The sequence below is a fragment of the Puma concolor genome, chromosome E1, assembly GCF_028749965.1.
Source record: "Puma concolor isolate L17-30 chromosome E1, mPumCon1.1.hap2, whole genome shotgun sequence".
NCBI classification, from domain to species: Eukaryota; Metazoa; Chordata; class Mammalia; order Carnivora; family Felidae; genus Puma; species Puma concolor.
The window spans coordinates 53591694-53616960 of record NC_141680.1 but is presented as its reverse complement, the minus strand read 5'-3'; the positions used below and the strand labels follow the sequence as shown (position 1 = coordinate 53616960).

At 42.0% G+C, this 25267-nt stretch overlaps 1 protein-coding gene across 4 annotated transcripts; it reads right to left on the bottom strand.

Moving 5' to 3' along the window:
• Nucleotides 1-11913: 11913 nt before the first annotated feature.
• KCNJ2 (potassium inwardly rectifying channel subfamily J member 2) lies at nucleotides 11914-23737 on the bottom strand. Of its 4 annotated transcripts, none has more exons than XM_086687885.1 (3): nucleotides 23335-23737; nucleotides 23101-23199; nucleotides 11914-17220 (listed from the first exon to the last, which is right to left on the bottom strand). In XM_086687885.1, exon 3 carries the CDS (start codon nucleotides 17003-17005, stop codon nucleotides 15722-15724), a length of 1284 nt encoding a protein of 427 aa, XP_086544011.1. In that variant the 5' UTR covers nucleotides 17006-17220; nucleotides 23101-23199; nucleotides 23335-23737; the 3' UTR covers nucleotides 11914-15721. The 4 variants fall into 4 exon arrangements, with proteins under 4 accessions (XP_086544011.1, XP_086544010.1, XP_086544012.1 ...); XM_086687884.1 differs by lacking the exons at nucleotides 23101-23199; nucleotides 23335-23737 and adding exons at nucleotides 19799-19884; nucleotides 22265-22456; XM_086687886.1 differs by having other exon boundaries at nucleotides 23101-23737.
• Nucleotides 23738-25267: the final 1530 nt, after the last annotated feature.

Genomic DNA, 25267 nt, shown 5'->3' with positions numbered 1-25267 from the left:
CTCTCTCTCTCTCTCTCTCTCTCTCTCTCTCCATCTCTCTCTCTCCCTCTCTCTCAAAATAAATAAATAAACCTAAAAAAATAATAAACTTGTTAGGAATGCAAATTCTGGGCCCCACCCCAAGCCTACTGACTTAGAAACTCTGGGGTGGGGCCCATCTATGTTAGGTCTAGTGCCTAAGTTCTCAAACTCCTATGCATAAGAATGACTCAGAAGATCTGTTTAAATACAAGTGGTCCTTTACCACACGCAATGTTGGATGAAAGGTAAGCTGTTGTGGGCTCTCAAGACCGAACTGTGAAAGGCAGCTGTGCTCAATATCAAATTAACAACTTGACCTATTTCCTGGAATTTACAACTTAATACAGATTCCTCTGTTGACATAGTACAAATTTCATTCTACTTGAATCACTGTAATGTCTGTTTCATCTTCACGAAGAGAGCATAACGGATTTGCATCAAACTTAAGATAAAAACCCACTAGACTGCATTCAGCTCTGATTTTTAGCATGTACAAGAGGGTGTAGACATTCCAAGCATAGGGATATGAGAGAAGGGAAGTGTAAGCATGTTAAGTTTTTGTCTTATTGAGAAAACTGATATAAATGCAAACAAATCCCAAGCATTTGTGGAATGGTTTGTTTATTTCTCTTAAGTTTATTTATTTATTTTTAGAGAGACAGAGAGAGAGAGAGAGAGAGAGAGAGAGAAAACCAAGCAGGCTCTGCACTGTCAGCACAGAGCTGGACATGGGGCTCAAACCCACAAACTGTGTGATGACAACCTGAGCTGAAATCAAGAGTTGGATGCTCAGGCAACTGAGCCACCCAGGCACCCCCAGAATGACTTGTTTAAATACAACTATTGAGGGGCGCCTGGGTGGCGCAGTCGGTTAAGCGTCCGACTTCAGCCAGGTCACGATCTCGCGGTCTGTGAGTTCGAGCCCCGCGTCGGGCTCTGGGCTGATGGCTCAGAGCCTGGAGCCTGTTTCCGATTCTGTGTCTCCCTCTCTCTCTGCCCCTCCCCCGTTCATGCTCTGTCTCTCTCTGTCCCAAAGATGGATAAACGTTGAAAAAAAAAAATTAAAAAAAAAAAATAAATACAACTATTGAATATATAAGGACAACCACTAAAACAAAATAACTAGAATATATATTTATAAGCCGACAGAAGAAAAAGTAAACACAAACATATCAATACAGGAAAGGACAGGAAAGAGAGAGGAGCACGGAAAACAGAAAACATGAGTATACATAATAATGATAAATAGTCTCCTCTTCAGACATATAAAAAATTACATACAAAGATAGAGAGTGGGGGTGCCTGGGTGGCTCTGTCGGTTAAGTGTCCAACTCTTGACTTCCACTTAGGTCATGGTCTCAAGGTTGTTGAGCTCAAGCCCTACATCAGGCTCTGTACTGACAGTGTGGAGCCTGATTTGGATTCTCTCTCTTTCCCTCTCTCTTTTTCTCTGTCTTCCCCTCCCCCCCTCAAAATAAATAAATAAACTTTAAAAAAATAAAGAGACTGCAAGGAGAAAAAAACATATACTGGGTAAATAGCAACAAATCACACACACACACACACACACACACTAAAACATCATTGTCATATTAGTGTTTAGCAAAAAAGAGGATTATTATATTTGATAAAGTGACTATCCACCAATAAGTCTGAACAATCATTAACATGAATACACCTAACAATAGATCACTGAGACATACAGGAAGAAAGTGCCATTGGAAATACAAGTAGAAATGGACTATTTCCCCATCATTATGGAGACTTACACACACTTATTTCAGTAATCAAGGGATTACACAGATGAAAAGTATTTAAAGGTATGGAATATTTGAATTATATAATACTTTGAATTGTAGAATGATGTAATTACAGGCATATAAATGCACAGAATTTGTACCTGATGAAGAACAGATATACTTTCATTTCAAATAATCATGGCATATTTACAAAAATTTGCCATTATATTAAAAAAATTTTTAATGTTTATGTTTGAGAGAGAGAGAAACAGAGAGAGAGTGTGAACTGGAGAGGGGCAGAGAGAGAGGGAGACACAGAATCCGAAGGAGGATCCAGGCTCTGAGCTGTCAGCACAGAGTCCAACACAGGGCTCGAACTCAGGAACTGTGAGATCAGGACCTGAACCGAAGTCGGACACCCAACTGACTGAGCCACCCAGGCACCCCCCTTTATATTTAAAAGAAAAATAATATATCACATGTTTTCTGAACATGATTGAATAAAGTTAGAAATTAAAAACAAAACAAAACAAAACAAAAAAAGAAACAACCTCCTCCCATAAGAACAAAACAATGCAAAGAGATCAACAAATATCCAACTGGACATTTAAGAAGATTCTTTTTGAAAATCTTTGAGTTAACACAAACTACTTAAAATTTTTTAAAAATACAAGAATGCTACATACCCCAAAACCTATGGGCTTTGGCAAAAGTGGCAACCGGATGATATTTTATAAACTGATGCACACATTATAAAACAAAGATAAAAAGAATGGTAAAAAATGAACCATGTGTTCAATTCAACAGTCTTGAGTAAGACCTGAAATGATGATACATTTTCATCGGCAAATTGTGGAAATTATAAATAAATCAGCAAAAAGTGAGAATCACCCATAATCCCACTATTATTATTCTTTCCTTTCTTGTAGCTGTAACACACATAACAAACAATAAATAACTCAGGCTAACTGATCCAAATTGTGGCATGCTCTCACGGTTTCTGGGCTGGATTTCCCCTTTGATCTCAATATCACCAGACAGACTCTTTTAAAGTGAGGACTCTGGGAGTAAAGGGAGTGCCTTCGGTTCTACACGTGCATGTGCAGGTGGTGTGTGGGTGTGGGTGTGTGGGTGCGTGGGTGTGCACGTGGTTGGGTGTGGATGATGGGCAAAATGTGCTTCCTCCTAAGTCCCTGTTAGGAATACAGCTTTTCTTTTGAAAGAATTCATCAAAGGAAAATAAACGGTTCGTTTTAGCAGATTTTCCAAAAAGATTTCAGTGACACGAAAATTTTGTGATTTGGCTTGCAAAATGATGTGATGAAAGCCGAGAGAGAGAGAGAAATACATATATCTAATCTATAAGGAAGTGATGGGAAAAGAATTCCTTGGAAACCAATGAGGGGAAATCGCTTTGGACACTGAGATTATGTAGAGGAGGTTTTCTTATATGATCAACCCTGACAGAAACGTCACCAATCCTCTGTAAAAGAGCAAGGCCACTCTCGTTTGGCTACAAGTTCCAGGAAGAGCCAACTCCTTTGGCCAGTGACGCCATTTTGTTCAGCAGAAGGCCTCTGGGGTGCCTAATACGGTTCTTGTTTGGGCATTGACCCTACTAGGAGGTATGCCAGGAGACTACAGTCTTCTCTCACAAAGAACGAGAATAAGAAATAACTAGCATGTCCTAACAAGCTGTGAAATCCTATTCTTCTTGCCCCCTGAATAGAGTCCAATGCCCCAAGATAAAGGAAATCCACTCTGTAATCTGATAGGTTTGTTACTGAGCATTTTGCCAAGAGCAACGCCTTCCCTTCACGTAGTGCCAGGGTCCAGGTGCATAAACTCCAACCTTATAAACTCCAATAGAAAAAAAAAAAAAAACACCAAAAAATAATAATAAAACACTTTGGCATTTAGTACATATGATATTACACGACAGGTAATGCCACGGGTTTTCTCAGCAAGGGTGGAGGAAAGCATGCTTACGTCTCTTGCACAGACACTGCATTGGAGGTCTTTTGGCTTGATTGCTAAGGTCAGAGCACAAATATAGAAATCTAAAATTAGTGTACTGTAATTGTTCTCATTCTCCCTCACCCCACTGCAAGCTCTTTGAAAAGAGTACCTTTGAGTCTCCAACACACATCATAGTTTTAGGTACTGGATGCTTGGTGAATGTTTCCAAAATGAGAAAAGGTGATTTTCTTCTTCTTTTTCTTTCTTTTTTCTTCCTTTTTTTTTGGGGGGGGGGATGGGCAGAAAAAGCATGGGGGAGAGATGAACAAATGTTTTGAATTTGGAGTAAAGACCATCTGTATTAGAAATTAAAAGGGGGGCACCTCGTGGTTCTGTCAGTTGAATGTCCAACTCTTGATTTTTGGCTCAGGTCACGATCCCAGGGATGTGGGATCAAGCCCTGAGCTGGCTCTGCACCTAGTATGGAGCTGCTTGGGATTCTCTCTCTTTCTCTCTCTCCCTTTGCACCTCTCCCTCACTCTCACTCTCACTCTCTCTCTCTAAAATAAAAAAGGGGTACCTGGGTGGCTCAGTCAGTTAAACGTCAGACTCTGGATCTCCACTCAGGTCATGATCTCACAGTTCGTGGGTTTGAGCCCTGCCTTGGGCTCTGCTGTTTACAGCACAGAGCCTGCTTGGGATCTCTCTGCCTTCCCTCATGTATGTGCATGCTCTCTCCTTCTCAAAAAGAAACAAATAAACATTTTTTTAAAAAGTAAAATAAATAAAAAGAAATAATGAAAAGAAAAAAGAAAAGAAAAATTGCTACTACAAATACCAATATATATATAGTACTTCAAAAATTATAAAGCACTCTTACAAAAACTATCTCTTTTAAATCTCACAAAATTCAGTCTTTGTTCTTATTTTCCAATGAGCAAACCAAGGCTCAAAGCTCAAAAGTGACTTGAATCTAGAATTCCAAACTTTTGTACCTAGAAGCAGGTAACAACCACTCGGAGGAAGTTCCTCGAACACAGCTTTAAATACCTGTTTGGCTCTGAGTTCAGATGGATCGTGCCCGGCTATTAGCTGCTGTCATTGGTGTTGACTTGTTTTTGCTTTCCCCCCACAACAACCCACAACTAGAATTCAACTCCTCTTTGAGTTTATCCAAAAGAATTGAAAAATCCATTATAAGCAATGTGGACTTTGCAGAAAGTTTCACATGGGAGGCTAAGTCCGGGTTTTTAGCACACACCCCACAGAAGACAGCATCTAACTTATCTTTCAGGTCCTATTTCTTGAGTATTTTTTTCTCTTACCCCGCGCCCCACCTTCACTGGGAGTGTCCAGTGAGATTTGACTTTTTTTTTTTTTACCTCCTGAAACCATTCAGATGCTAACCAGAACAAATGACCATGTGGTTAGGAAAACGCTCCTTGTTAGAAATGGGCAACTTTGTAACTGCACAGACTTCTTTTTATCTGATATGATAACTATGATGGACAGAGTCATAACCTCCTGTGAGTAGTTGTTACGTACCTCTAGGTACAAGAGTCTGGGAATTCCAGACTCGTTAAAGTAAACATTTCCAACTTTAGATTCTCAAGCAAGTTCTTCAGCTCCGTATTTTTGGCAAGCATGGAGCTGGTTTCAGCAGGCATTTATTTAAAAAAAATTTTTTTTAATATAATTTATTGTCAAATTGGCTAATGTACAGCGTGTAAAGTGTGCTCTTGGCTTTGAGGGTAGATTCCCGTGGTTCATCGCTTACAGACAACACACAGTGCTCATCCCAACAAGTGCCCCCCTCAATCCCCTTCACCCTTTTTCCCCTGTCCCCCATGCTCCCCCACCCCATCCACCCTCAGTTTGTTCTCCATATTTAGGAGTCTCTTATGGTTTGCCTCCCTCACTCTCTGTTTGTAACTATTATTTCTCCCCTTCCCTTCCCCCATGGTCTTCTGTTAAGTTTCTCAAGATCCACACATGAGTGAAAACATATGGTATCTGTCTTTCTCTGACTGACTTATTTCACTTAGCATAATACCTTCAGTTCCATCCACATTGCTGCAAATGGCAGGATTTCATTCTTTCTCATTGCCAAGTAGTATTCCATTGTATATATAAACCATATCTTCTTTATCCATTCATCAGTTGATAGACATTTAGGCTTTTTCCATAATTTGGCTATTGTTGAAAGCACTGCTATAAACATTGGGGTACACGTGTCTCTATGCATCAGCACTCCTGTATCCTTTGGATAAATTCCTAGTAGTGTTATTGCTGGGTCATAGGGTAGTTCTATTTTTAATTTTTTGAGGAACCTCCACACTGTTTTCCAGAGTGGCTGCACCAATTTGCATTTCCACCAACAGGCAAAAGGGTTTCCGTTGGAAAAAAAAGACAGTCTACAGTAAATGGTGCTGGGAGAACTGGACAGCAACATGCAGAAGAATGAAACTAGATCACTTTCTTACACCATACCCAAAAATAAACTCAACATGGATGAAAAACCTAAATGTGAGACAGGAAACCATCAAAACCTTAGAGGAGAAAGCAGGCAGCAACTCCTTTGACCTCAGCCGCAGCAATTTCTTACTCAACACATTTCCAAAGGCAAGGGAATTAAAAGCAAAAATGAACTATTGGGACCTCATCAAGGTAAAAAGCTTCTGCACTGCAAAGGAAACAATCAACAAAACTAAAAGGCAATCGACGCAATGGGAAAAGATATTTGCAAATGGTATATCGGATAAAGGGTTAGTATCCAAAATCTATAAAGAACTTACCAAACTCAACACCCGAGAAACAAATCATCCAGTGAAGAAATCAGCAGGCATTTAAACAGCATGGCCAGACTGGTTTTACAAATGGCACTAGCCAAGGGGCGCCTGGGTGGCTCACTCGGTTGAGCATGACCTACACCCAGGTCATGATCTCCCCTGCTCATGGGTTCAAGCCCCGCATCGGGCTCTGTGCTTACAGCTCAGAGCCTGGAGCCGGCTTCGGATTCTATGTCTCCCTCTCTCTCTCTCCTTCCCACCACTCATGTTCTGTCTCTCTCTCTCTCTCAAAAATAAATAAACATTAAAAAAATTGAAAAACAAAACAAAACAAAAAGCAGTAGCTCCAACCTGCCACCTTGTTGACCTGCAGTCTGCTGTCTCTCCAAAAGGGGGAAATTCTTTCCTAGTTTATTCATATAAAAGACTTATTTGCCTTGCAGAAAGCCTCAGCATAGGACCACACACTATGTAAAATGGTGAGAGAGGTTACACACAGTCCTGCAAATCAAGAGAACAGACAAGGCATATACTCAGACAACAAATAAGGCTGGATTCTTGTTTATCGGACACACCTTGTACCTTTGTGTTTTCCATTTTAAGTAAATTCCATATTGCACACGGCTTCATGCAAATCACTAGCAGGAAATAGCAACCTAAACACTTTCCAAATCATGCCAGCAGGAAGGTTCAGGATGGCCTTGTTTCATTCAGTACAGAAAGAGTAAGGAGCAGAGGGAACTTTTTCTTCCAGCAAATTTAATCCATTAGCCCATCAGAAGGGGTAAAAAGAACTCTAGTTCTGACCCTCTGTCCTAGGTGAATATTGCAAATAGCACTAACTATTGAGGTACTTGTATCTCCTTCCTCCACCTCTTTATTGTGAAAGGAGCTGTTTATACAAGTAGCAACAGGATTTAAAAAAAGATGAAGAAGACGAAGAAAAAGAGGAAGAATTTTGTTAGCGAGCTTCTCCACTAATTGCTTTATTTGGCATTCTCCTGTCCACTTCTTTTTATTATCCTACAAAATGGTCATAAACTTCTAGAATGCGTTAGACTAGCGGATGCCTGAAGGCAGAGCAGTTTCTGTCGGCCCTGGTGAGCCCAGAGGGCCTAATGTGCACAAATGTGCACAGACACTCGAAATGGACCCGCTTTTAAAAGACTTTACATTCAGATGTCAAGCGTGAGCTGGGGGAAAGGTCGAAATTCAGAAGAAAGCCTCATTCCCTTATCTTGGCAAATCTGGGCTCACTTCAGTTAAACCTTACATGAAGACTCCTGTTTGAACAGTTGAAGTTAGTCTCGAAATAGAAGGGAGAAGTGAGCTGTAGACTGAGGCCAAAGTACATACTGTATCATCGAACACAGTTTTTTCAATAATTACATCCTCGTGCACTTTTATTTTTGCTTCTTGAATAAAGTCAGATGAAATTAAGGAGAAGGTGCTCCGATGCTTCTTTCGGTTTCTATGGCAACTCTGGGGCATCTCATGCAGCTGCCTCATTGACTAAGCGCGCCAGAGTGATGCAGGCTGCAACTTTAGGCTGATCCTGCAAAAGGCGGGGACTAATGTTGATATTCAGGCCACCAAAAGAGCTTAAGGCGGGACGGAAGAAGATCTCTGAATTGTTGATTCGACTTTCCCTCAATGATTGCCATCTGAGAGCGCTTTTGCCAAGAGTGTTTTGTTAGGGATGTGTATACACTTGCCTTTCACACCTCGCTGTTGGTAAATAATCTGTTTTTATGGGTCTGTGTCTAAACGCCTAATCCAGCCATTTATAGATTTTGAAAGAAACTCTTACAAGCCATTTAGTGGAACGCTCTCCAGGCTCAAATAAAAGGTTGCTTAACTAGCAATTTAGATGTAGAAGTATAGTAGCAAAGATGTGAAAACCAAAAGCCAAACTAAACTACACAGCGTGACTTTGGTTCACTTGTTTGTTAACCAGGAGTGAAGTCAGAGGCTTGCCCAAGGGGTGTTTTCTGCGCATGCGTCAGGATTGGGGCGGCGCTAAGGCAGGTGCTTGCCCAGACCTACTAACCTCAGCGGGAACTGGGGTTAGAGCCGTCGTTCAGCACGAAGAAGTGGAAGAACAGCATCCTTGGGGGCGAAGTTTCGACAAAAGCAACCTCAACAATTCCCAGTAAGCTGTTGCAAACGTATTTGAATCCATGGCGACATCCCTGAAAAAATATTCAGCGAAGTGAAGATTTCTGTACGTCGAGGGCAAGAACTGTGTCGTTGTCCAGCGCCTAATGCATCGGGAGCACTCGGTAACTGGCAGCTGTTATTATACATACATTGCTTTTGTTGCAAACTCAACTACTTTTCACAGTTGCAGGACAAAATGAATATCCATCTGCACTGCTCATTTTCTAAACTATGATCTAATGAAGACAAAGGCCACATAGAAAACTTCGAATAACCAGCACCAGGTAATAAATAACTCCTCCATAAATGTTTGGTCAAGTTGAACGGAATTTTCGAGAAGTCAAAACCTTTAACAGCCTCAACCTCTTGGAACATAATCTCAAACCTGAAATTAAAAAAAAAAAAAAATCTCTGAAAACAAGGACAGAAATCATAAAATCCCTTTATTCAAGCCAGACTTTTGTGTCTCAGCTCACCTTTCTGGTTTGCCGGGCATTCTGACCTCAGTCGTACAGCCCTTATAATGGATTATCTTAGTCCTGGACACAGCGGATGGGAAACAAAAGCCTAAATTATGCGAAGGGACTCTGGCAATGGACAGAACCGCAGCTGATGATTTAATGGACAAAATTTAAAAGCAAATCCCTCCAGACAGAGCAGCACCTATTAGCCTGTTTCCTTGGAAACATTAAATAATACATCTCAATTTTTTTAATAAGCAGGGAATTGTATAGTCTTTTAGAAAGCCCTTCCTCCAAAACAATGAATGCCCTGAAGGCAACAACTTGCAGTTATTTGGAGAGAGCCATTTAGGTGTAATTATTCATCATTATTATTCTTATTAGTAACAATCTTGTGTTGAATTTTAAACTCCTCCCCTTCCACATTCTTCTTAATGGCTCTCTCCTTTCCTTTCCCAGCATCCTACTCCACTACCTTCCAAACTAGATGACTGACTCATCCCAGTGTGCCCAGAAAGGTTCCAGTTTTAGCACTGTGATGCCTGCCTCCGGGGAAGCCCCTCTGTCCGCCACCCCCATCCCCCGCCCCGGGAAACCAGGACAATTGGTCACCCTATTCTAGAAGCAGGTACTGTGGTAGAATTATTGACTCATGGCTTACAGGTGTTACCTTGTAATTATGTAATTTTTAAAGTTATTATAATAATCCTCATATAGTGGCTCAAATCATCAGGTCACTAGAGTCCTTGAGCTGAATTATTTTGGAAAAAGAAAAAGTCTCTGTTTTTTTTTTTTTTTTTTTTTTAAATAAGCTGATCATGGAGCTGGTTCTTAAAGTACATGGAGCTAGCCTTCATTTATTTACGTATGTATTTATTTAAATTTGGGAAGCAAATCTGACTGACTTAATCTGCTTTGCCAGCTCTAAAATGGAAATTTCTAGAGGGAAATTTGTTTTCTTCTTTGCAAGTAGGATCTGGGGAGCCGCTGCTTCAGCAGGCCAGGATTTGGAGGTTTCGTTTGTCACTGAAAAGAAGGCCTAAGCAGAAAGACTCTGAAATCCCACCTCTGTCTTTTCTTTTGGTATATATATTTAATTAAAAAAGAAAAAATTTTTTTTAAGTAGAGGTGAGGCACACATAGCATTCAGCTCGCTGCCTGGAGTTACCATTATATATCTTGCTTAGTGAGGCCAGTCACCAAGAGGATCTTGTTACACCTTTGGCTCCCTGAGTGGGAAGAAAGCACAGTGTATATAATGTGGTAGGGTGCCCGTAGCTTGGTTAGTACCAGAGCTTTGTGGTTTCGCCTGGAGACAGGACCGAGCAATTCCTAGTTAATGGAAACTAATCTGAAGTTTGAAATTTACCCAGATCCCACAACCAATGCTTAAATTTGTTGTTCCTCTACCCTTTGTGAATTGTTCCATCTCTCCAAGAACTGGATGAGAAATGGAGGAGCAGGTTATGAAGGAGGTGGAAATCCTGGGCTCATGTGTCTCGTGTGGAGAAAAGGAATGCATTTTCATCACCTAGGAACATAGAAACTAGGAAGCAGAAAGGCCTTGGGTTAAATGGTGAAACTTGTGCCAAGAATGCCTCCAAATGGAAAAGCATAGAGTAGTGATCAAACAAAGACCAAAAAAAAAAAAAAAAAAAAAAAAAAAAAGCACACAGCCCAGTGCTCAATGGCCTCAGTTTACATCTCAGCTCTAATACCTACTTGCTGTGTGTGCTTGAACAAGGCACTCAACCTCCCTGGGCCTGGTTCCTCGTTTCTTAAATGAGGATAATACCACTGCCTACTCTATAGAGTTGCTGTAAGGATTAAATTATTTCATACTTACAAAGAATCTAGAACCATGCTTGAAACATGGTAAGTGCCCTGTATTTGTTAAAGAAAAAATATTAAGGAGCAACCCGTATTTCAGACTGCGGATTTCCTCAGTATTTCCAATCATGAAGAAACGGTTAAGTTATTCCAAATCTGTTGGAAGAAGTGGCATTTTCTCTGAGACTGCCTATCCCTGGCAACTTTGTGTCCTGAAACAGTATATAGGTTAGTGGATTAAACTGAGTTGGGAGGCGGTTAAAACCTGAATTCAAATACCATCTCAGCAATTCATTAGCTTTAAATCCAGCCTCAGTTTCCTCTATAACCAAGGTTGGTAAATTACAGGCCATGGGCCAAATCTGGCCCACCAGTCATTAGTCAAGTTTTATTGAAACACATCATTTATTTTCATATTATCTGTGATTGCTTTTGGGCTACAAGAGCCGAGTTGCATTGTTGACACAGATTCTCTGTTCTGCAAGGCCCAAAATATTTACCGTCTGGCTTTCTACAGAACAATTTTACCAACTCCTGATTTATAACACAGGAATAATAGTATCCTAATCGGCCAGGGTTGGGTGGGGGGGCGGACAGTGAGATAATGTAGAAGGCAGAACCCTACACATGGTTCAGGCTCCATAAAGGGTAACTATCATCATTAAACAGAGAGTCAAAAGCTAAAGCGTATGAATTTGTCAGTTTTATCTGCTCCTTTGTTTTCCATCCTCTCTCTACCTACGACATTCTGTCCAAAAACAAAATATGAGCTTGACTTCCTCTAACTTGGATTAAGTTCATCTGCCACTCCACCACACCTCCCTGTTTGGGCAATTTCTATGGCTCTATTCTTCCCAAAGGTCAGGATTTATGTCCTATTGTTTGGAAACATTTGCTTCCGATCTCAGCAATTCTACAGCAATCACACAGGAAGCCCACAGACTCTTGCACGAATTTGTCCTCAATTTTTAATTTTTTATTTAGAAATAATAAAATAAGACATAATATATAAAAATATGTACAATCCATGGTTTGTGCAGTACAATAGGAAGACTTTTAGATACAAAAAGACGGCAAATGGGAAAATAATAGTGATCACGATTGTCAAAGGCCGGGATTGTTCAACTCGCCAGAGCCCAGAGCTGAAACCCAACAGAACTAGAAAAAGAGATTCTAGTCAGGAGTTGGGAGGTGCCTATAGAACACTTTTATTTTTCACCTTAACATTTATTAGACCCAGAGTGAAAAAGAACTCACTCTGCTTCTCAGAAAAAGCTTCTTGCCCTTACTGAGCGGCTTATTATAAAACATGAACTGACATTTGTTATTTGCGAGGGTAACATGATTTGGGGGGACGGAGTGCATCAAACAGACATCAAGGTTTGGGATGGAAGTTTATAGGGAAGAAAGGAAATGAGGAGAAAAAAAATAACGCATTAATAGGTGTGTGTGTGTGTGTTTTTTAAGGTAAAACAGACTTTCTCCGGGAATTTGGAAATGGCTACAGTGCTATAGCGACATCCTTACAATGTCTGATTCAAGTATACTTCTTAGAGGGATAGAAAACTATTCTATTCTCAATAGTCAAAATAGAATTCACTTTGTCTATCTTTTATTTAAAAAATAGGATAGCCAGGAATCTATGCCTCCTCCCAAAAATATAATGCCCATCCAGACACGAGCAAAAATTCTTTAAAAGGGAGCAATTCCTAAGTAAATTCAACGGGGGTTTGCTTGCAATAGAGAAGCAACACCTAGCTGGGAACAGACCCCAGATATTCACGGCGAATCTCCTCTGTCTTCATTCTAATGACATATGTGCGCTAATTACGGAAAGGAGACCCAGTCAATAAGGACAAATGTTTTGAAGGTAAAATGCAACAAGACATGTTGTGCATTACCTGCGTCTTGGCTCTTGACAAAAAAAAAAAAAAAAAAAAAAAAAAAAAAAAATTGCCATTTAAAGCTTGTAATTGTTAAAAATACTAATAACTAGAAAAAGCTTTCAAATGAACAGTCCATGCTGAAATAAATAACAGAACATAGTAACACGAACCTTATAAGGCTGGTAAATATTTGCTAAAACCATGCTAACCGGTAGCATATAGGTACTCGCTCTCAGAAATTACGGAAATTATACTTTCTATGGCAATTTTTTTTCCCTTTACAGACGTCTATTTACATTTGGCTTTAAATATGAAAATATCTGATAAACTTTATAAAATGTACACTTTAAAAACATAGCTTCTGCAAAATTTTCTTGGAAAAGGAAAAAAAAAAAACAAACCAAAAACAAAAACAAACCTGTGCACCAGAAATGTTAGATTTTTTTTCCTTTTTTCAGAAAGAAGTTGAAAGATTTCCCTCCCTCATCCTTGCCCCCAGACCCACCCCCTTTCAAATATCTCAAGTGTTTTTAAGTGGCAGCACTGTGTGTTTGGGAGGAACCTTCTCAGTGGTCACCCCCATTCTCCATCGCATCTTCCTTTCATTTACATATCACCGAATACTCTTTGGTTTGATTATTTTCCTTTGCAACATATCGAAATAGCAGCAGCTGGAGCCCTCAGTATTCACTCACTGTCAACAGCCAAATTGTTCCCTCTTCTGTCAATCCTTTTGTCCCATCAACCCCAATTCCTCCAACTCTCTAAACAACTTTCCAAACCTGCCTTTACATTTGGATTTAAAATAGCATCCACTTGCTTGACATCTCTGTCTTGGTTTCGGTGAAAAGAACACCAGTTTTCAAACCCATCGACTTTGAAGGCTGAGAACAGCAGAATCTGTCATATTATTGCAGGCACGGCTTTCAGAGATGGCTGTTCAAGAACCAGAGACTATCACACACATCAATTTACAAAATACAGGATTCCAGAACAAGCTGTTTTTTAATGGCATACAGGGATATAATACCGTAAGAGAGTTGATTTTGAGACTCCAATTAAAAAGAAAAGTCAGCACCCCCCCTCCCCCCCCAGAATTCACACATAAGGAACTTTAAGCCAAAAAAAAGAGTTCCATTATTGAGTTAGAGCAAGAGGGAAAAAATAAGAGTTTCGATCAGCCAGGCAGGAGAGACTTCTCGAAAACAATGTGTCCTTAGTAACCTGCTCTCAGGATCCACAGGCTAGAAGGATCAGCTCAGATCCAACCCCAGGTGTGCATATATAAAGGAGAAGTAAACCTGGTAGTTCATTATCTCCTCTACTTGTGGCCGCCTCATATTTTCTATGGCTCTTGTTGACCCTAAAACACTGCGATATTTTCATTCCTACCCTCACCCTCTACCACTAAAAAAGAAGGTAACTCTCCTCTCCCTCCTGAATACTTGAGCTGATGTACTACATCAGAAGTGGCTGGTCCACATCTCGCTGGCTCCCCCTTTGGCATCTGCAGCTTCCCAGACACCAGGGGACTTGCTCCACACAGACCGATCGGAAGAACCAGCCTAGAGGCCAGCTGTGGCATCTTCTCAAAGGCAAAGTCAAGCTGGAAGTGTCCTGACAGTTGGGGCAACGAATTCAGCCACAAGGGTTTAACCTTATTTATCTTTCATGTTGGATGGCTCAGCCTTGAGGATGCCAACGAACTCCAACCTAGGAATACATTTTGGAATGTGCAAACAGGGGAAACCCAGAAAAATCTAAGAGCACGTCGCCATCTCGCACCTTATGCATTAGCCTAGCCAGCCCTACCTCGCAGGAAAGAAAAGATATTTAATATTGTGTATGTGTGAATTTTACTTCCCCTTTCTTCTTTCTCCTATCATACACAAGTTGCATGAAAGAACAAAACTGAAAAAGCACTACACTTACTAGACTCTGTGTGTATGATGTTCTATTTTCTGAATAAGGTGAAAAAGGAAAGGGCAGTTCAAGGTCTTGCTGAGGTTCAAAGTTACTGTCTCTTGATTTCAAGGCAGCCACGGGGCTTTTTATCCCTTTTAGTATAAGCTCCACTGTGCAAAAATGTGCATTATCTTTGGTATTTATTTTAGGTAGTCTAACTTAAAATTTGAGATAACCCATTAACATCATGGAAGAAAAAAAACAAAACAAAACAAACAAACCCAGAGGCTACCATTTGGCTAGTGTTACATAATGCCCTTATGTAACCAAAGAGAGAGAGAGAGAGAGAGAGGAAGAGAGAGAGAGAAAATCAATTCTAGCAAACAAATTACTGGCCTCAAAAAAATCAGGCTCTCATTTTGGCAGCTCTTGGCAAACGCTTGCCACTTTGAAGCACATATCATGAGCTTTCAACAAAGTTCAACACTGACTTTTAAATTACACGAAAGAAAAACTACACAACAACAAAAATACAATTTGTGTTCATGTAGTTAGCAGCTTTTCAAAAATTAAGGCAGAGTCTTGCCTTTGTTATGCCATTAAAAACATTCTTGTTCCCTAAAGAGAAGCATTCTGGATTAGTCAAATACCCAACCAAGGCTTGCCTGCAAGTTCAAGTTTTGTAAAAACACAAAACAATACATAAAGACCCCATAACTTATTCTACAACATGTATGTGCCATTGGGTCACGGGGGTGGGGGTGGGAAGGGTGGGGAGGGGGAGGCATGTTGAGTGCTTTATGTTCATCTCCGAGCTTACAGTCTTTCTCTGAAACCATTGTACTAGCCTCAGTCCCTTGTGGCCACTTGCCTTGACCCACCTCTTCACCAGTACCGTCGTCTGAATAACTGTTTTGGGCCTTTGACCAACAGACTGTAGTTTAAAGTAAATATTCCAGAGAAGGAAGCAGTCATATCTCCGACTCTCGCCGTAAGGGCCTGGGCTCTAGAGGTACACTTGCCTGGTTGTGAAGGTCTATGTCAGGGGGTGTGTCTGTACTAGTGCTTTCTGGGACTCCGTTTTCACTGTCATCTTCCTCTTTGCTTGTGAGGGCAACTTCGTTTTCATAGCAAAATGAATTAGCATTTGAGAGGATATATTTCTTTTCTGCTAAGTCTCTGGCACTACAAAGGGGAGTGTTGGGCACTTCATAAGTCTTGTGGAACCTTGAGTAGTCCACTTTGTAATAGTGCTTCTCTTCAAAGAGTACAGGCTCATAGCGGTGGCCCCAAAGGATTTCATTGGCCAGATATGAGCTACGACACTGTGTTGTCATGGCCGTGGCTTCCACCATGCCTTCCAGTATCACAACAATTTCAAAGTCTGCATTGTCAATGTCCTGTTTACTCAAATCATATAAAGGACTATCTTCATCTATTTCATGGACTATAGTGATGGGGGACACCAGAAATATGCGATCAATTCCACTGTCAAACCCAACGTTGATATCTATTTGATCCAGGGGGATGTACTCCCCTTCGGAAGTAATTCTGGATTTGAGCAGCTGTGCTCTCACGTGAGCTTCCACCAAATGGCTTTTCCGAAGATTGCCCACCCGCCACATCAAACACAGTTTGCCATCTCTCATGGCGATCACAGCATTGTGACTGAAGACAAGAGTCTCATTTCTCTTCTTCGGCTTTGCCATCTTTGCCATGACTGCGCCAATGATAAACGCATCAATGATGCAGCCCACGATGGACTGGAACACCACCATAAAAACAGCAATTGGGCATTCGTCCGTGACACACCTGAAGCCATAGCCGATGGTTGTCTGGGTCTCGATGGAGAAGAGGAAGGCAGCTGTGAAGCTGTTGACCTCCGACACACAAGCTTTGCTCTCTTTAGATGCATCCAGATCCCCATGGAGCAAAGCTATCAACCAAAACACACAGCCAAAAAACAGCCACGAGAGAACGAAAGCCAGACAGAAGATAACCAGCATCCATCTCCAGCGAATGTCCACACATGTGGTAAAGATATCTGCGAGGTACCGTTGTCCCTTCTCACCCACATTGATGAACTGAACATTACAGTGGCCGTCTTTCTTCACAAAGCGGCTCCTGCACTGTTGTCGAGTGTGGACTTTACTCTTCCCATTCCCAAAGCCATTTGCAACCGCCATGGTGGCCAACTTCATCCCGTCTTCTTCTGAAGAGACAATGCTGTAGCGGTTGGTTCGCACACTGCCCATCGCTTCTGCTGTGGACTCCAGTGCTTCTGCTTTGGAAAACAGTCTGAGTTTTTGCAAAACCCTTTGGAGAAACAGTTTTGAATGTTCAGTGAGGACACACACACAAAAAAACAAGGAGAGATGGGGGTCTCCGGGAGCCTTGAGGTTCTACCAAGGTCTGTCTACTGACATGCAGCACTACCTTAGTAACTCAGCTGACATCCAGGGTACATGTCCTGAAAAAAACCAAACAGACAGACAAAAGACATTATTCATTAGAAAACAAGTCATTATTGAAGGGTTCTACTCCCTAAGGCAACATGTCCTAGCAGGATACAGTCAGAGATAGAGAAATACGCTCTGCATTGAATAACAGGAGTTTTCATTTCTTTGTACCCTAAAAAATATCTGTATTATATAAACAAAGTCAATAAACATAGAAGAGTTAGTTGTTTGGAACAGCCTTTCAACCAACATTTCAGGTCCTTTTCTCCCTATTTTTTTTCCAGCAATCTAGGAGATTCTATTTTACAGATAACCTCTCTTATTCTCTCTCTTGCCTTCTCTACATGCTAGGGTCCCGAGTTACTAAGCAGGAGAAAGGCTTGCTAAGTCCAAAGTCTGTCGCCAGGTTTTGGGAACTCAAAATGTCTAGAGAACATTTCATATAAATGCAGAACATTAATATTAATTTGAGTTGCAGGCGCATTGTGGGAGAATATGGGAGCCCTTGATGACACGGTGGAAAGCAGAAGGCACAGGCTATTTTGTTTAAATGATAAAACTGAGTCGACAGCCCTTATGATGATCTGAAATCGGTCCCAATTTCTGGAGACTGTTTGGGCTTGCTGCATCACTTCACACGCTGCAAGCAGCCACTTTGCAGAAATGCCCGATAACATCTCTGTTAGTGCAAGTGATTCTGACTTGAAGGCGTAGGTTTGCTCTGGGGGATAAAGAGCGAGTCTGTTGCCTAGCAATGAGTCCTGAAATTCTCTGGAGATGGGACTGCCATGTGTAATGACAGGCTAGGAAGTAAGCACCTTTGTGCCAAAGGACCAGGTCTTTAGCGAATTGAGATAAGGCAGGAAGTCATTTCATGTGGGTCCAATTCTGGGTCTTCCCAAACAGAGACAACTTTGTAGGAGCAGAGCATAATGTCAGTTTACTTTCACTTCGAGCGCTCTTGTTTGCTATATGTTCCCATGGAGAAGGCACTCACCTTTACCTAATGTGAACAAATAGTAGTTTTTCAATATTTTCCTCTTGCCTTATCCTAACCTAGGTAAAAACTATCTATTTAACTTCCCATCTTCACTCCAAAGAAAACTATTTTTTTCCTTGACCAACAAACAGAAGTGTAAGATAAAGTCTAACAAGTTTTCTTCGCCACATAGAAATTAACAAAACTAATAGGGCATATAAAAACCAAAAGCCATCCTCCGCTTGTCAAACAACCCAATCGATCTCCTGCAATAAAGGGGGACAATGAAAACCAGATGGCAAGGAGCAGAGATTTGCTGCAGCCCTGATCATGAGGACTCCACTTTTTCTTCCCCCCCTCCAAACCACATTAGGATTAAGTGGTTAACAGAACCAATCTCAGCCAAGCCAACTGCAAAAAAAAATAAATAAATAAATAAAGCTGTTCATGTATCTTGTTTTGGTACACCCCCCCTAAAGAGAGGCAAGGTGTATTGTCTTTGAAAATGCCTCGTTACAGGCTTTTCGCTTCTCCCTCCTTATCCAAGTTATTATGCAAGAATGTGCCCCAACACATTTTTCCTGAGATTAGTCATCTGTGAAAATTGCAATGTGTGTTACATTTTGGCAGCTTTTGACACCTAAATGATGCCCGATTTGAAAGTGCCTTTGAATTACTTTATAAAAAGAAGTTACTGTGCCTTCCCAGTCTTCCACCTGCTTCAATGTTTTGTCTGCTTCCCTATGAAGTTTGTACTTGGACAAAAGGAACAAGCCTCCTGTTCCTCAGGGTTCTAGGTCCTGGACATGGAAAGAATTGTTTTAACAGTGATTTCAGATTATTGGGCTCATGTGAAATTGCCAAGGTTTTCTACACAAAACCAGATAGGGATAATAATATAACAGCAGATACAGGTGTACTTTCCAAAAAAGGGGGATGGGGAGAAAGCTCACTTAAATAGTGCTTGTATCCTTGAGCTCTGAATGACTTCAGAATCTTATATTATAAGTTGACACCAAGAAATTCCCTTTTCATGATTCAAAACAAGCCTTCCATCTGAGTTACCATTAGGGACCACGAGTAGACAGTTTCAAATTTCTTCTGACTTATTTCTTCACTCTTTCCAGATTAAAGCATAACAACCATATGAAATCTAAAGACTGAATTACGATCTTCCAAAAATCCTGACCCCAGGACATTAGTTCGAATTCCACAAAACACAATACCAGCTTCCTACGGATAGCTTTCTGCATTTAGAACTTGAAAACAGCCTGTATTGAGCGACTATTATTGTCTTATTTCCACTGTTAATGACAGAATTTGTTCCACATGCAGAGCATCATTTAGAAATTTTACCCTTCTGCCTGCAAAGGAGAAAAAAGATGGTTTGTTTTGTTTTGTTTTGTTTTTTGTTTTTTGGCAAAATGGAAGATTTTGTCACTTCGAATAGATATGCTCCAAAACAGATTTCTGTGTGTATATGTGTCTACACACATTATGTATATTCAGAGTTTTGGGAAACTGATCACAGAGCAAAACTCTAAACCTGCCACAGTTTGCTAGGGTGATTGTCTTAATATTTCATTATGATGAATGTCCTTTTTACTGACCTACTCACATGCCCAACTGACTTTACGCAAGCAGAAAACTTCCTTGCCTGCTTTTCTCTCACTGAAAATCACCGATTCATGAGTGTCTAGGAAAAAAAACTTTCATTAGGAACAGGGCTTTCATGCAACTTTATTGTAGACATACATTCAAAATTATTGTGTGAGAAACATTCAATCAAGAGTAGAGGAGATCACTAAGTGATGTGACTCCTTGAGGGGTACAATTCAGGAAAATCCATAGTTGATTTGATGTGTAAATTCCCCTCTGAGCCAAAATATTTCAGGCCCTGATGTAAATTTAATAGATACAAATAATCATTTTACCCAGGCTATAACCAATGAGGTAGAAAGTATTTCTGGGAAATTGAGAGGCTACATGTGGTGGTGTTCATGTTAAGACTATTTATAGGCTGAGCCAAAATTAAGCATAAGCAATGGAAAAAAATAGTTCAGCCATTTCAATCTTAGGTAGATGTTAAAGAGAGAGAGCACTACAGATAAATTCAAGGTCAAGGAGATAACACTGTATCAATGAGTGAATCTGAATCGTTTTTACCATATGGGAAATACTTCCAAGATGGGTTACAAAAAACAGGAAAAATATAATTATGAAGAATAAATGTGTCCCATAATAAGGTCCCGGTGAACAGTGGATAAGAAAGTTTCTAACTAAGGACACGAAATAAGGATAGGTAAAGAAAGTGTGCTGGGCTGAAAGAAAGGTCTGCTAATGAGTGTTTAGAGCAGTTATTCCCCAGCTGACGCCATATAGACCAGCCTGAGTGTGCTCAGGGCACATGTTGCTATGTGAGCACAACTGCTGGCAAAGCAGCCTCTTGGAAGCTCAGTAAACAGAAGGGAGGGGGAGGGGAAGGAGGGGAAGGGCAGAGGGATATGCATTTATCTATGTGAGCACTCTACCGTTTATACTCGGCAATGCACGTAGCATCATTCAGCATTTGCAAATGCTGAGAAATATACACATTTTGGTGAGATAAAACCTGCAACAGTCTGTCAGTTCAGGTAAAAATGTGGCCCATCTTTCATGCTACAGAAAAGTTATTCAAGGACTCTACAGCTAACCAGAGATTCTACAGCTGGAGCATCTAAAGGTAGCAGAAATACTGTGTGTCTTTTTAAAAAAAAAAAAAAAAGCCAAATTCACAAGCGTTTAGAGCAAATATTCCTATGGATGCCAATAACATTAAAGAAAGTGCCACCAAAACCTGAGGGGGAGGGGTTAAAGCAAAGTTAAATGACCTTGACCCCAACGTTGACCCCTCTCACCATCCTGGAAGTAATAGCTCTTACTCCTGAGCCTGGAGACTTTTCAGATATTGGCAAATATAAATAAATCACTCAGGGGTGGGGGAGGAGGGGAGCTGAGAAAAAGCTAATAAGTGTACAGGTAATATATAGCAGACACAGGGCAGTGGTTAGTGAGAGGAAATCTGACAGCCTTTTGATTATTAACGTGAAAAGAAAGTAAGTGGTAAAAGCCAATATGCATTCTTTCATACCTAAAACACGTTTTCAATGCCTTGTTTCCTAACAGGTAAATTCTGAGCTTATGAAAATCCCCAGGATTCACAGCGGTATCCTAGTTACCATCCTACTGCTAGGCTTATCCAGACACAGACATTAAACTGCCCTTTTCCTATCTCGATTTTTTTTTTTCAATTGTCATGACAAGTCTATGTTATGATGCAATCCTTTTGCAGAATCGAGTCATTTTGACCACTGTGCTTTCCTGAAATCACCCTGTCTTCAACTTAGGTATTAATACTATTACTACTAAGAATAATACGTTGCTTAGGACAGAGTGACATATGATGTGAAAGTTTTGCTGTCTTCGGGCTCAAATCCAACGCGGGCTCGCGCTCTCTTTCCCCAGCAAAGCAACTTTGAGAGACGCTCGCTCTGTTTGGAACTCGACGCTACACTTGAAGCAATGACAAAGGGAAAAAAAACAAAAAAAGCAAAAACAAAAACAAAAAAACGCCAAGGATCAAGACTACTGCTGAGTCCCAAGTTTGCCAAGGTTTGAGACCAGTGTTCTAGAAGCACTCCCCACCCCCCGCCTTTTTTTTTTTTTTTTTCCTTCCCTTAGAGCGAGAATCGAACACAGGCTCCCTGGCCCATGTCTCCAAACTCAGTATCTCGCTACAGCTGGTGCATTGGAAGTTATGAGCACACACAGATGCTGCAGAGAAATCTGTTTCTATTGCTCAACTGTTCCAAGCATGTCTCAGTATTTTTAGCTCTGGGGATGTTCTGGTGCGCACACAAACTCCATAGGCATGATCTGGGACTCCGCAGCGTGGGTAAGCGCTACAGCAGCGTGACAGCTGGGCACCTCTGGAGCAGCGGGGCAGGGTAGGGTCGGCGACGGCGGCCCGAGTCCACTCCCCCGGACACACAGGCAGCGGGAGACAAGGAGGGAAGAAAACACACAGCAGCCCTTACCTGTTGCTGGCGCAGGAGCATGGGGACATGGAGTGGAAGTGGGGGGTACAGAGGCATGTAAGATCCAGTAGTTTGTAAAAGCGAGTGAGCCAAAGCAAACCAGAATCCCCAAGACCCAGCTTGCCGGCGCCGAGTGAGACTGTGCGCTGGCCAGGGCTCTAGTGCGCTCTGCAATATCCTGGGCTCTTTTGAGATACCGGCCCGCCTGGCTCCGCCCTCCGGCCTCTGCCGGCCAATCGCGGCGCGCCTGGCCGCACGGCCGGCCCCGGGAATCGCGGCAGGGAGGGGAGGATGCTACACCCGCGACCCGCGGCGCTGCCAGCGAGGAGAACCTGCCGCCGCTTCCTCCCCCTCCGCCCTCCGAGCCGGGTCGGGGAGTCCGGCCCCGGCTGGGGGAGGAGGAAGTTGCGCCCCAGCTGGGACAGCAGCAGGTGGGCAGCTCCGCGGCCGGGCTTTTGCGGCCGCCTAATTGCAGCCTGGCCTTGGGATGAGCTTCCTTAGCCGTCTCGGAGCCCCACACTTCCCTTTTCCTCTGCTCCGTGGCGGCCGTGCTGTGTGCGTCCTCCTCGAGGGGCCCGCGGGGTGCCAGGGCCGGGCGAACCGTTTGCAGGCGGGGAGGATTGCATTGCGTTGCAGCCCAGGCGCACCTCCCTGTCCCCTTGCTCCCACCTACGGCCCCACGCCCCCCGAATTCCCCTGCGGAGGAGCCGCGAATGCAATGGGGGAAAGGGACCGGGACGGCGCGCAGAACCCGGCTGGATTTCAGACGCGCACAACTTTTGCAACTGCAGAGCCGCTTGGCTCTTTCTGCTCCCGGCTGTTCGTGAATTACTTACAAAGCGCCTAGACTTCTCTGAAGGGTGAACGACTCGTTCCCTCTCGCACTGTCCGCCCTCAGTCTCTTTCTCCACCGCCGCCCGGCACGCTCTACTGATCTAAAATCAGAGCAATTAGAGTAATGAATTCTCTGGAACAGCAACTCCTACAGACACTCAGCTCTGCCCTCGCATCAGCGCCTCCCAGCCCTCATTCCCAGCAACCAGGCAAGAGCATGTAGACCCTTTAAAAACCTATGTCAACTTCAGTGTTAACCGCGTCTGGATCCTGCGGCTTTTACAGCTTAGTCCGTGTGTACGTGTGTCTGGCTGTCGGTGTGTGTGTGTCTCTGTGTGTGTGTCAATTGAGTAAGTGCATGTAACTCTGATTACTTGGGCGTCCTAAGGAAGCTTTGCTCTTAAAGGACACAGTATATTTAGGAGTCTTCCTTACACGGAGTTTGAAATTCCTGTGTGTGTGTGTAATGTTTATTTCCTCAAGCGACCAAATGCGTCCTTCGTGCAGTTGGTTGAAACCTCCAAAAGGCCTCCTAGAGTCGCCAAACTACTTGCACAGTCTAGCTCGTATTCAGGGCGGCACGGACTGGTGGATTTGTGTGCGTAGGGAAGGTGAAACTTGACAATTCAAGGAAAGGGTCTGCGCCGGTACCCACCTCCTAGCCTCATTCCCTCACTTGGCCCCTAGGAGGTGCTGGTGAAATATGCTAGGTTTTGCAGATGCGTACTTAACCCTGCTTTAGCAAGGGTGCCGCCTGTCCTGGCGCCGAGCGAGAGACTGAAATTAAGAGTGTGAAATAAGTTGTGCGTGCGGCGTATCTGCGCTGAGAGCCAAACGTCTTGCTGTTCCGTCCCACTTGCTGAGATTGTACAGTACTCCAAACCCTGTGACCGTCTTGCCTTGTATGCGGGAATAATACCTCACCCGGGGTGGGGGTGGGGTGGGTGGCGGTAGGGGTGTGTGTGTCCACTTTAATATTTATTAAGTAATGTATTACTTTGGAACAGCTTGCATTAACTCTGCCAAATAGATGGATGTGTAGAAACCCAGGCTGCAGCGCAAAGCTAAAAACGTGGAGATAGACCAGCTAACTCCGTGTAGCCAGAGGAAGCACAATGAGTGACATCTCACCCCACCACAATAAGCTGCCTTCTGAAATATGTTTCTTCACGGATTTCTTCTAAGAAACAGTTGGGAGAGGTCCAATCAACCCCTTAACACATACTAAGACTAAAGGGAAAGAGGAAATTAATCATTTATGTGCATGTCCTTTATTATGATTCAGTCTGTGCATCTGCAGATAGCTAAGAATTTTCCAGCCCGTGTGAATTCGGGGAGGCAGCATTTTCATTTCCAGGTAATGAGCTCTTTTTGAAAGTCAGTCGCCCAGAAAGGGGTGCCATTTTCCTGTCATGTGGATTGAAATTGTTTTATTTTAATACTCTAACTGAATAAACTGAATATAATCGTAGGCCAAGATAGTTTCATATAATAGAAGACTCTTTAAAGAAATGAACACGAAGTTATAAGATTATGGTTGTTGTGTAAATTTTGTCATGGAGGGGGAAAATAAATAGACGTGCCTTAATCTTTCTCATCAGCATCACTCTTACCCACCACGGGCTGATATGCAGCAAGGCTTATTTCTTGAAGTTAAAGAAAAATTGATTCTTGTAATACGCAGATTCCCAGCCTGAATAGAGGTTTTACCTTAATTATTTAGCTGAATAAGGAAACATGAAGGATTAAGTTTTGTAAGTAAATGACACTTTGTAAATGCATGAGGGCACTAACCCCACTGCTTCGTGTTATAAAGGGAAAAAAAAAAATTAAGTGTGCATTTGAATTAATAAGTGACTTGTCACTATGCCCCTATTAGGAAAATTCTAGTGTTCCAAAGCTTTCAGGACTTTTTGGAGTGATGCATGGTACAGATTTCTCTAGTCAGAGTGTATCTTTTTTTGGCTGAATCAGTCCTTATTTAGCAAAAATCCCCATTAGTTTTGGACACCAATGCAGTTGGGTGTTGGGATCCATCTGTGGATTAAATTTTTCCAAGGAAATGACAGTTATGCCCTTACTGATTCCCTCCACAGTAACCACCTATAATATTAGAGCCAAATATTAGTCACAATCCAGATCTGCAGTTAGATTATGAAGGGTTGTGTG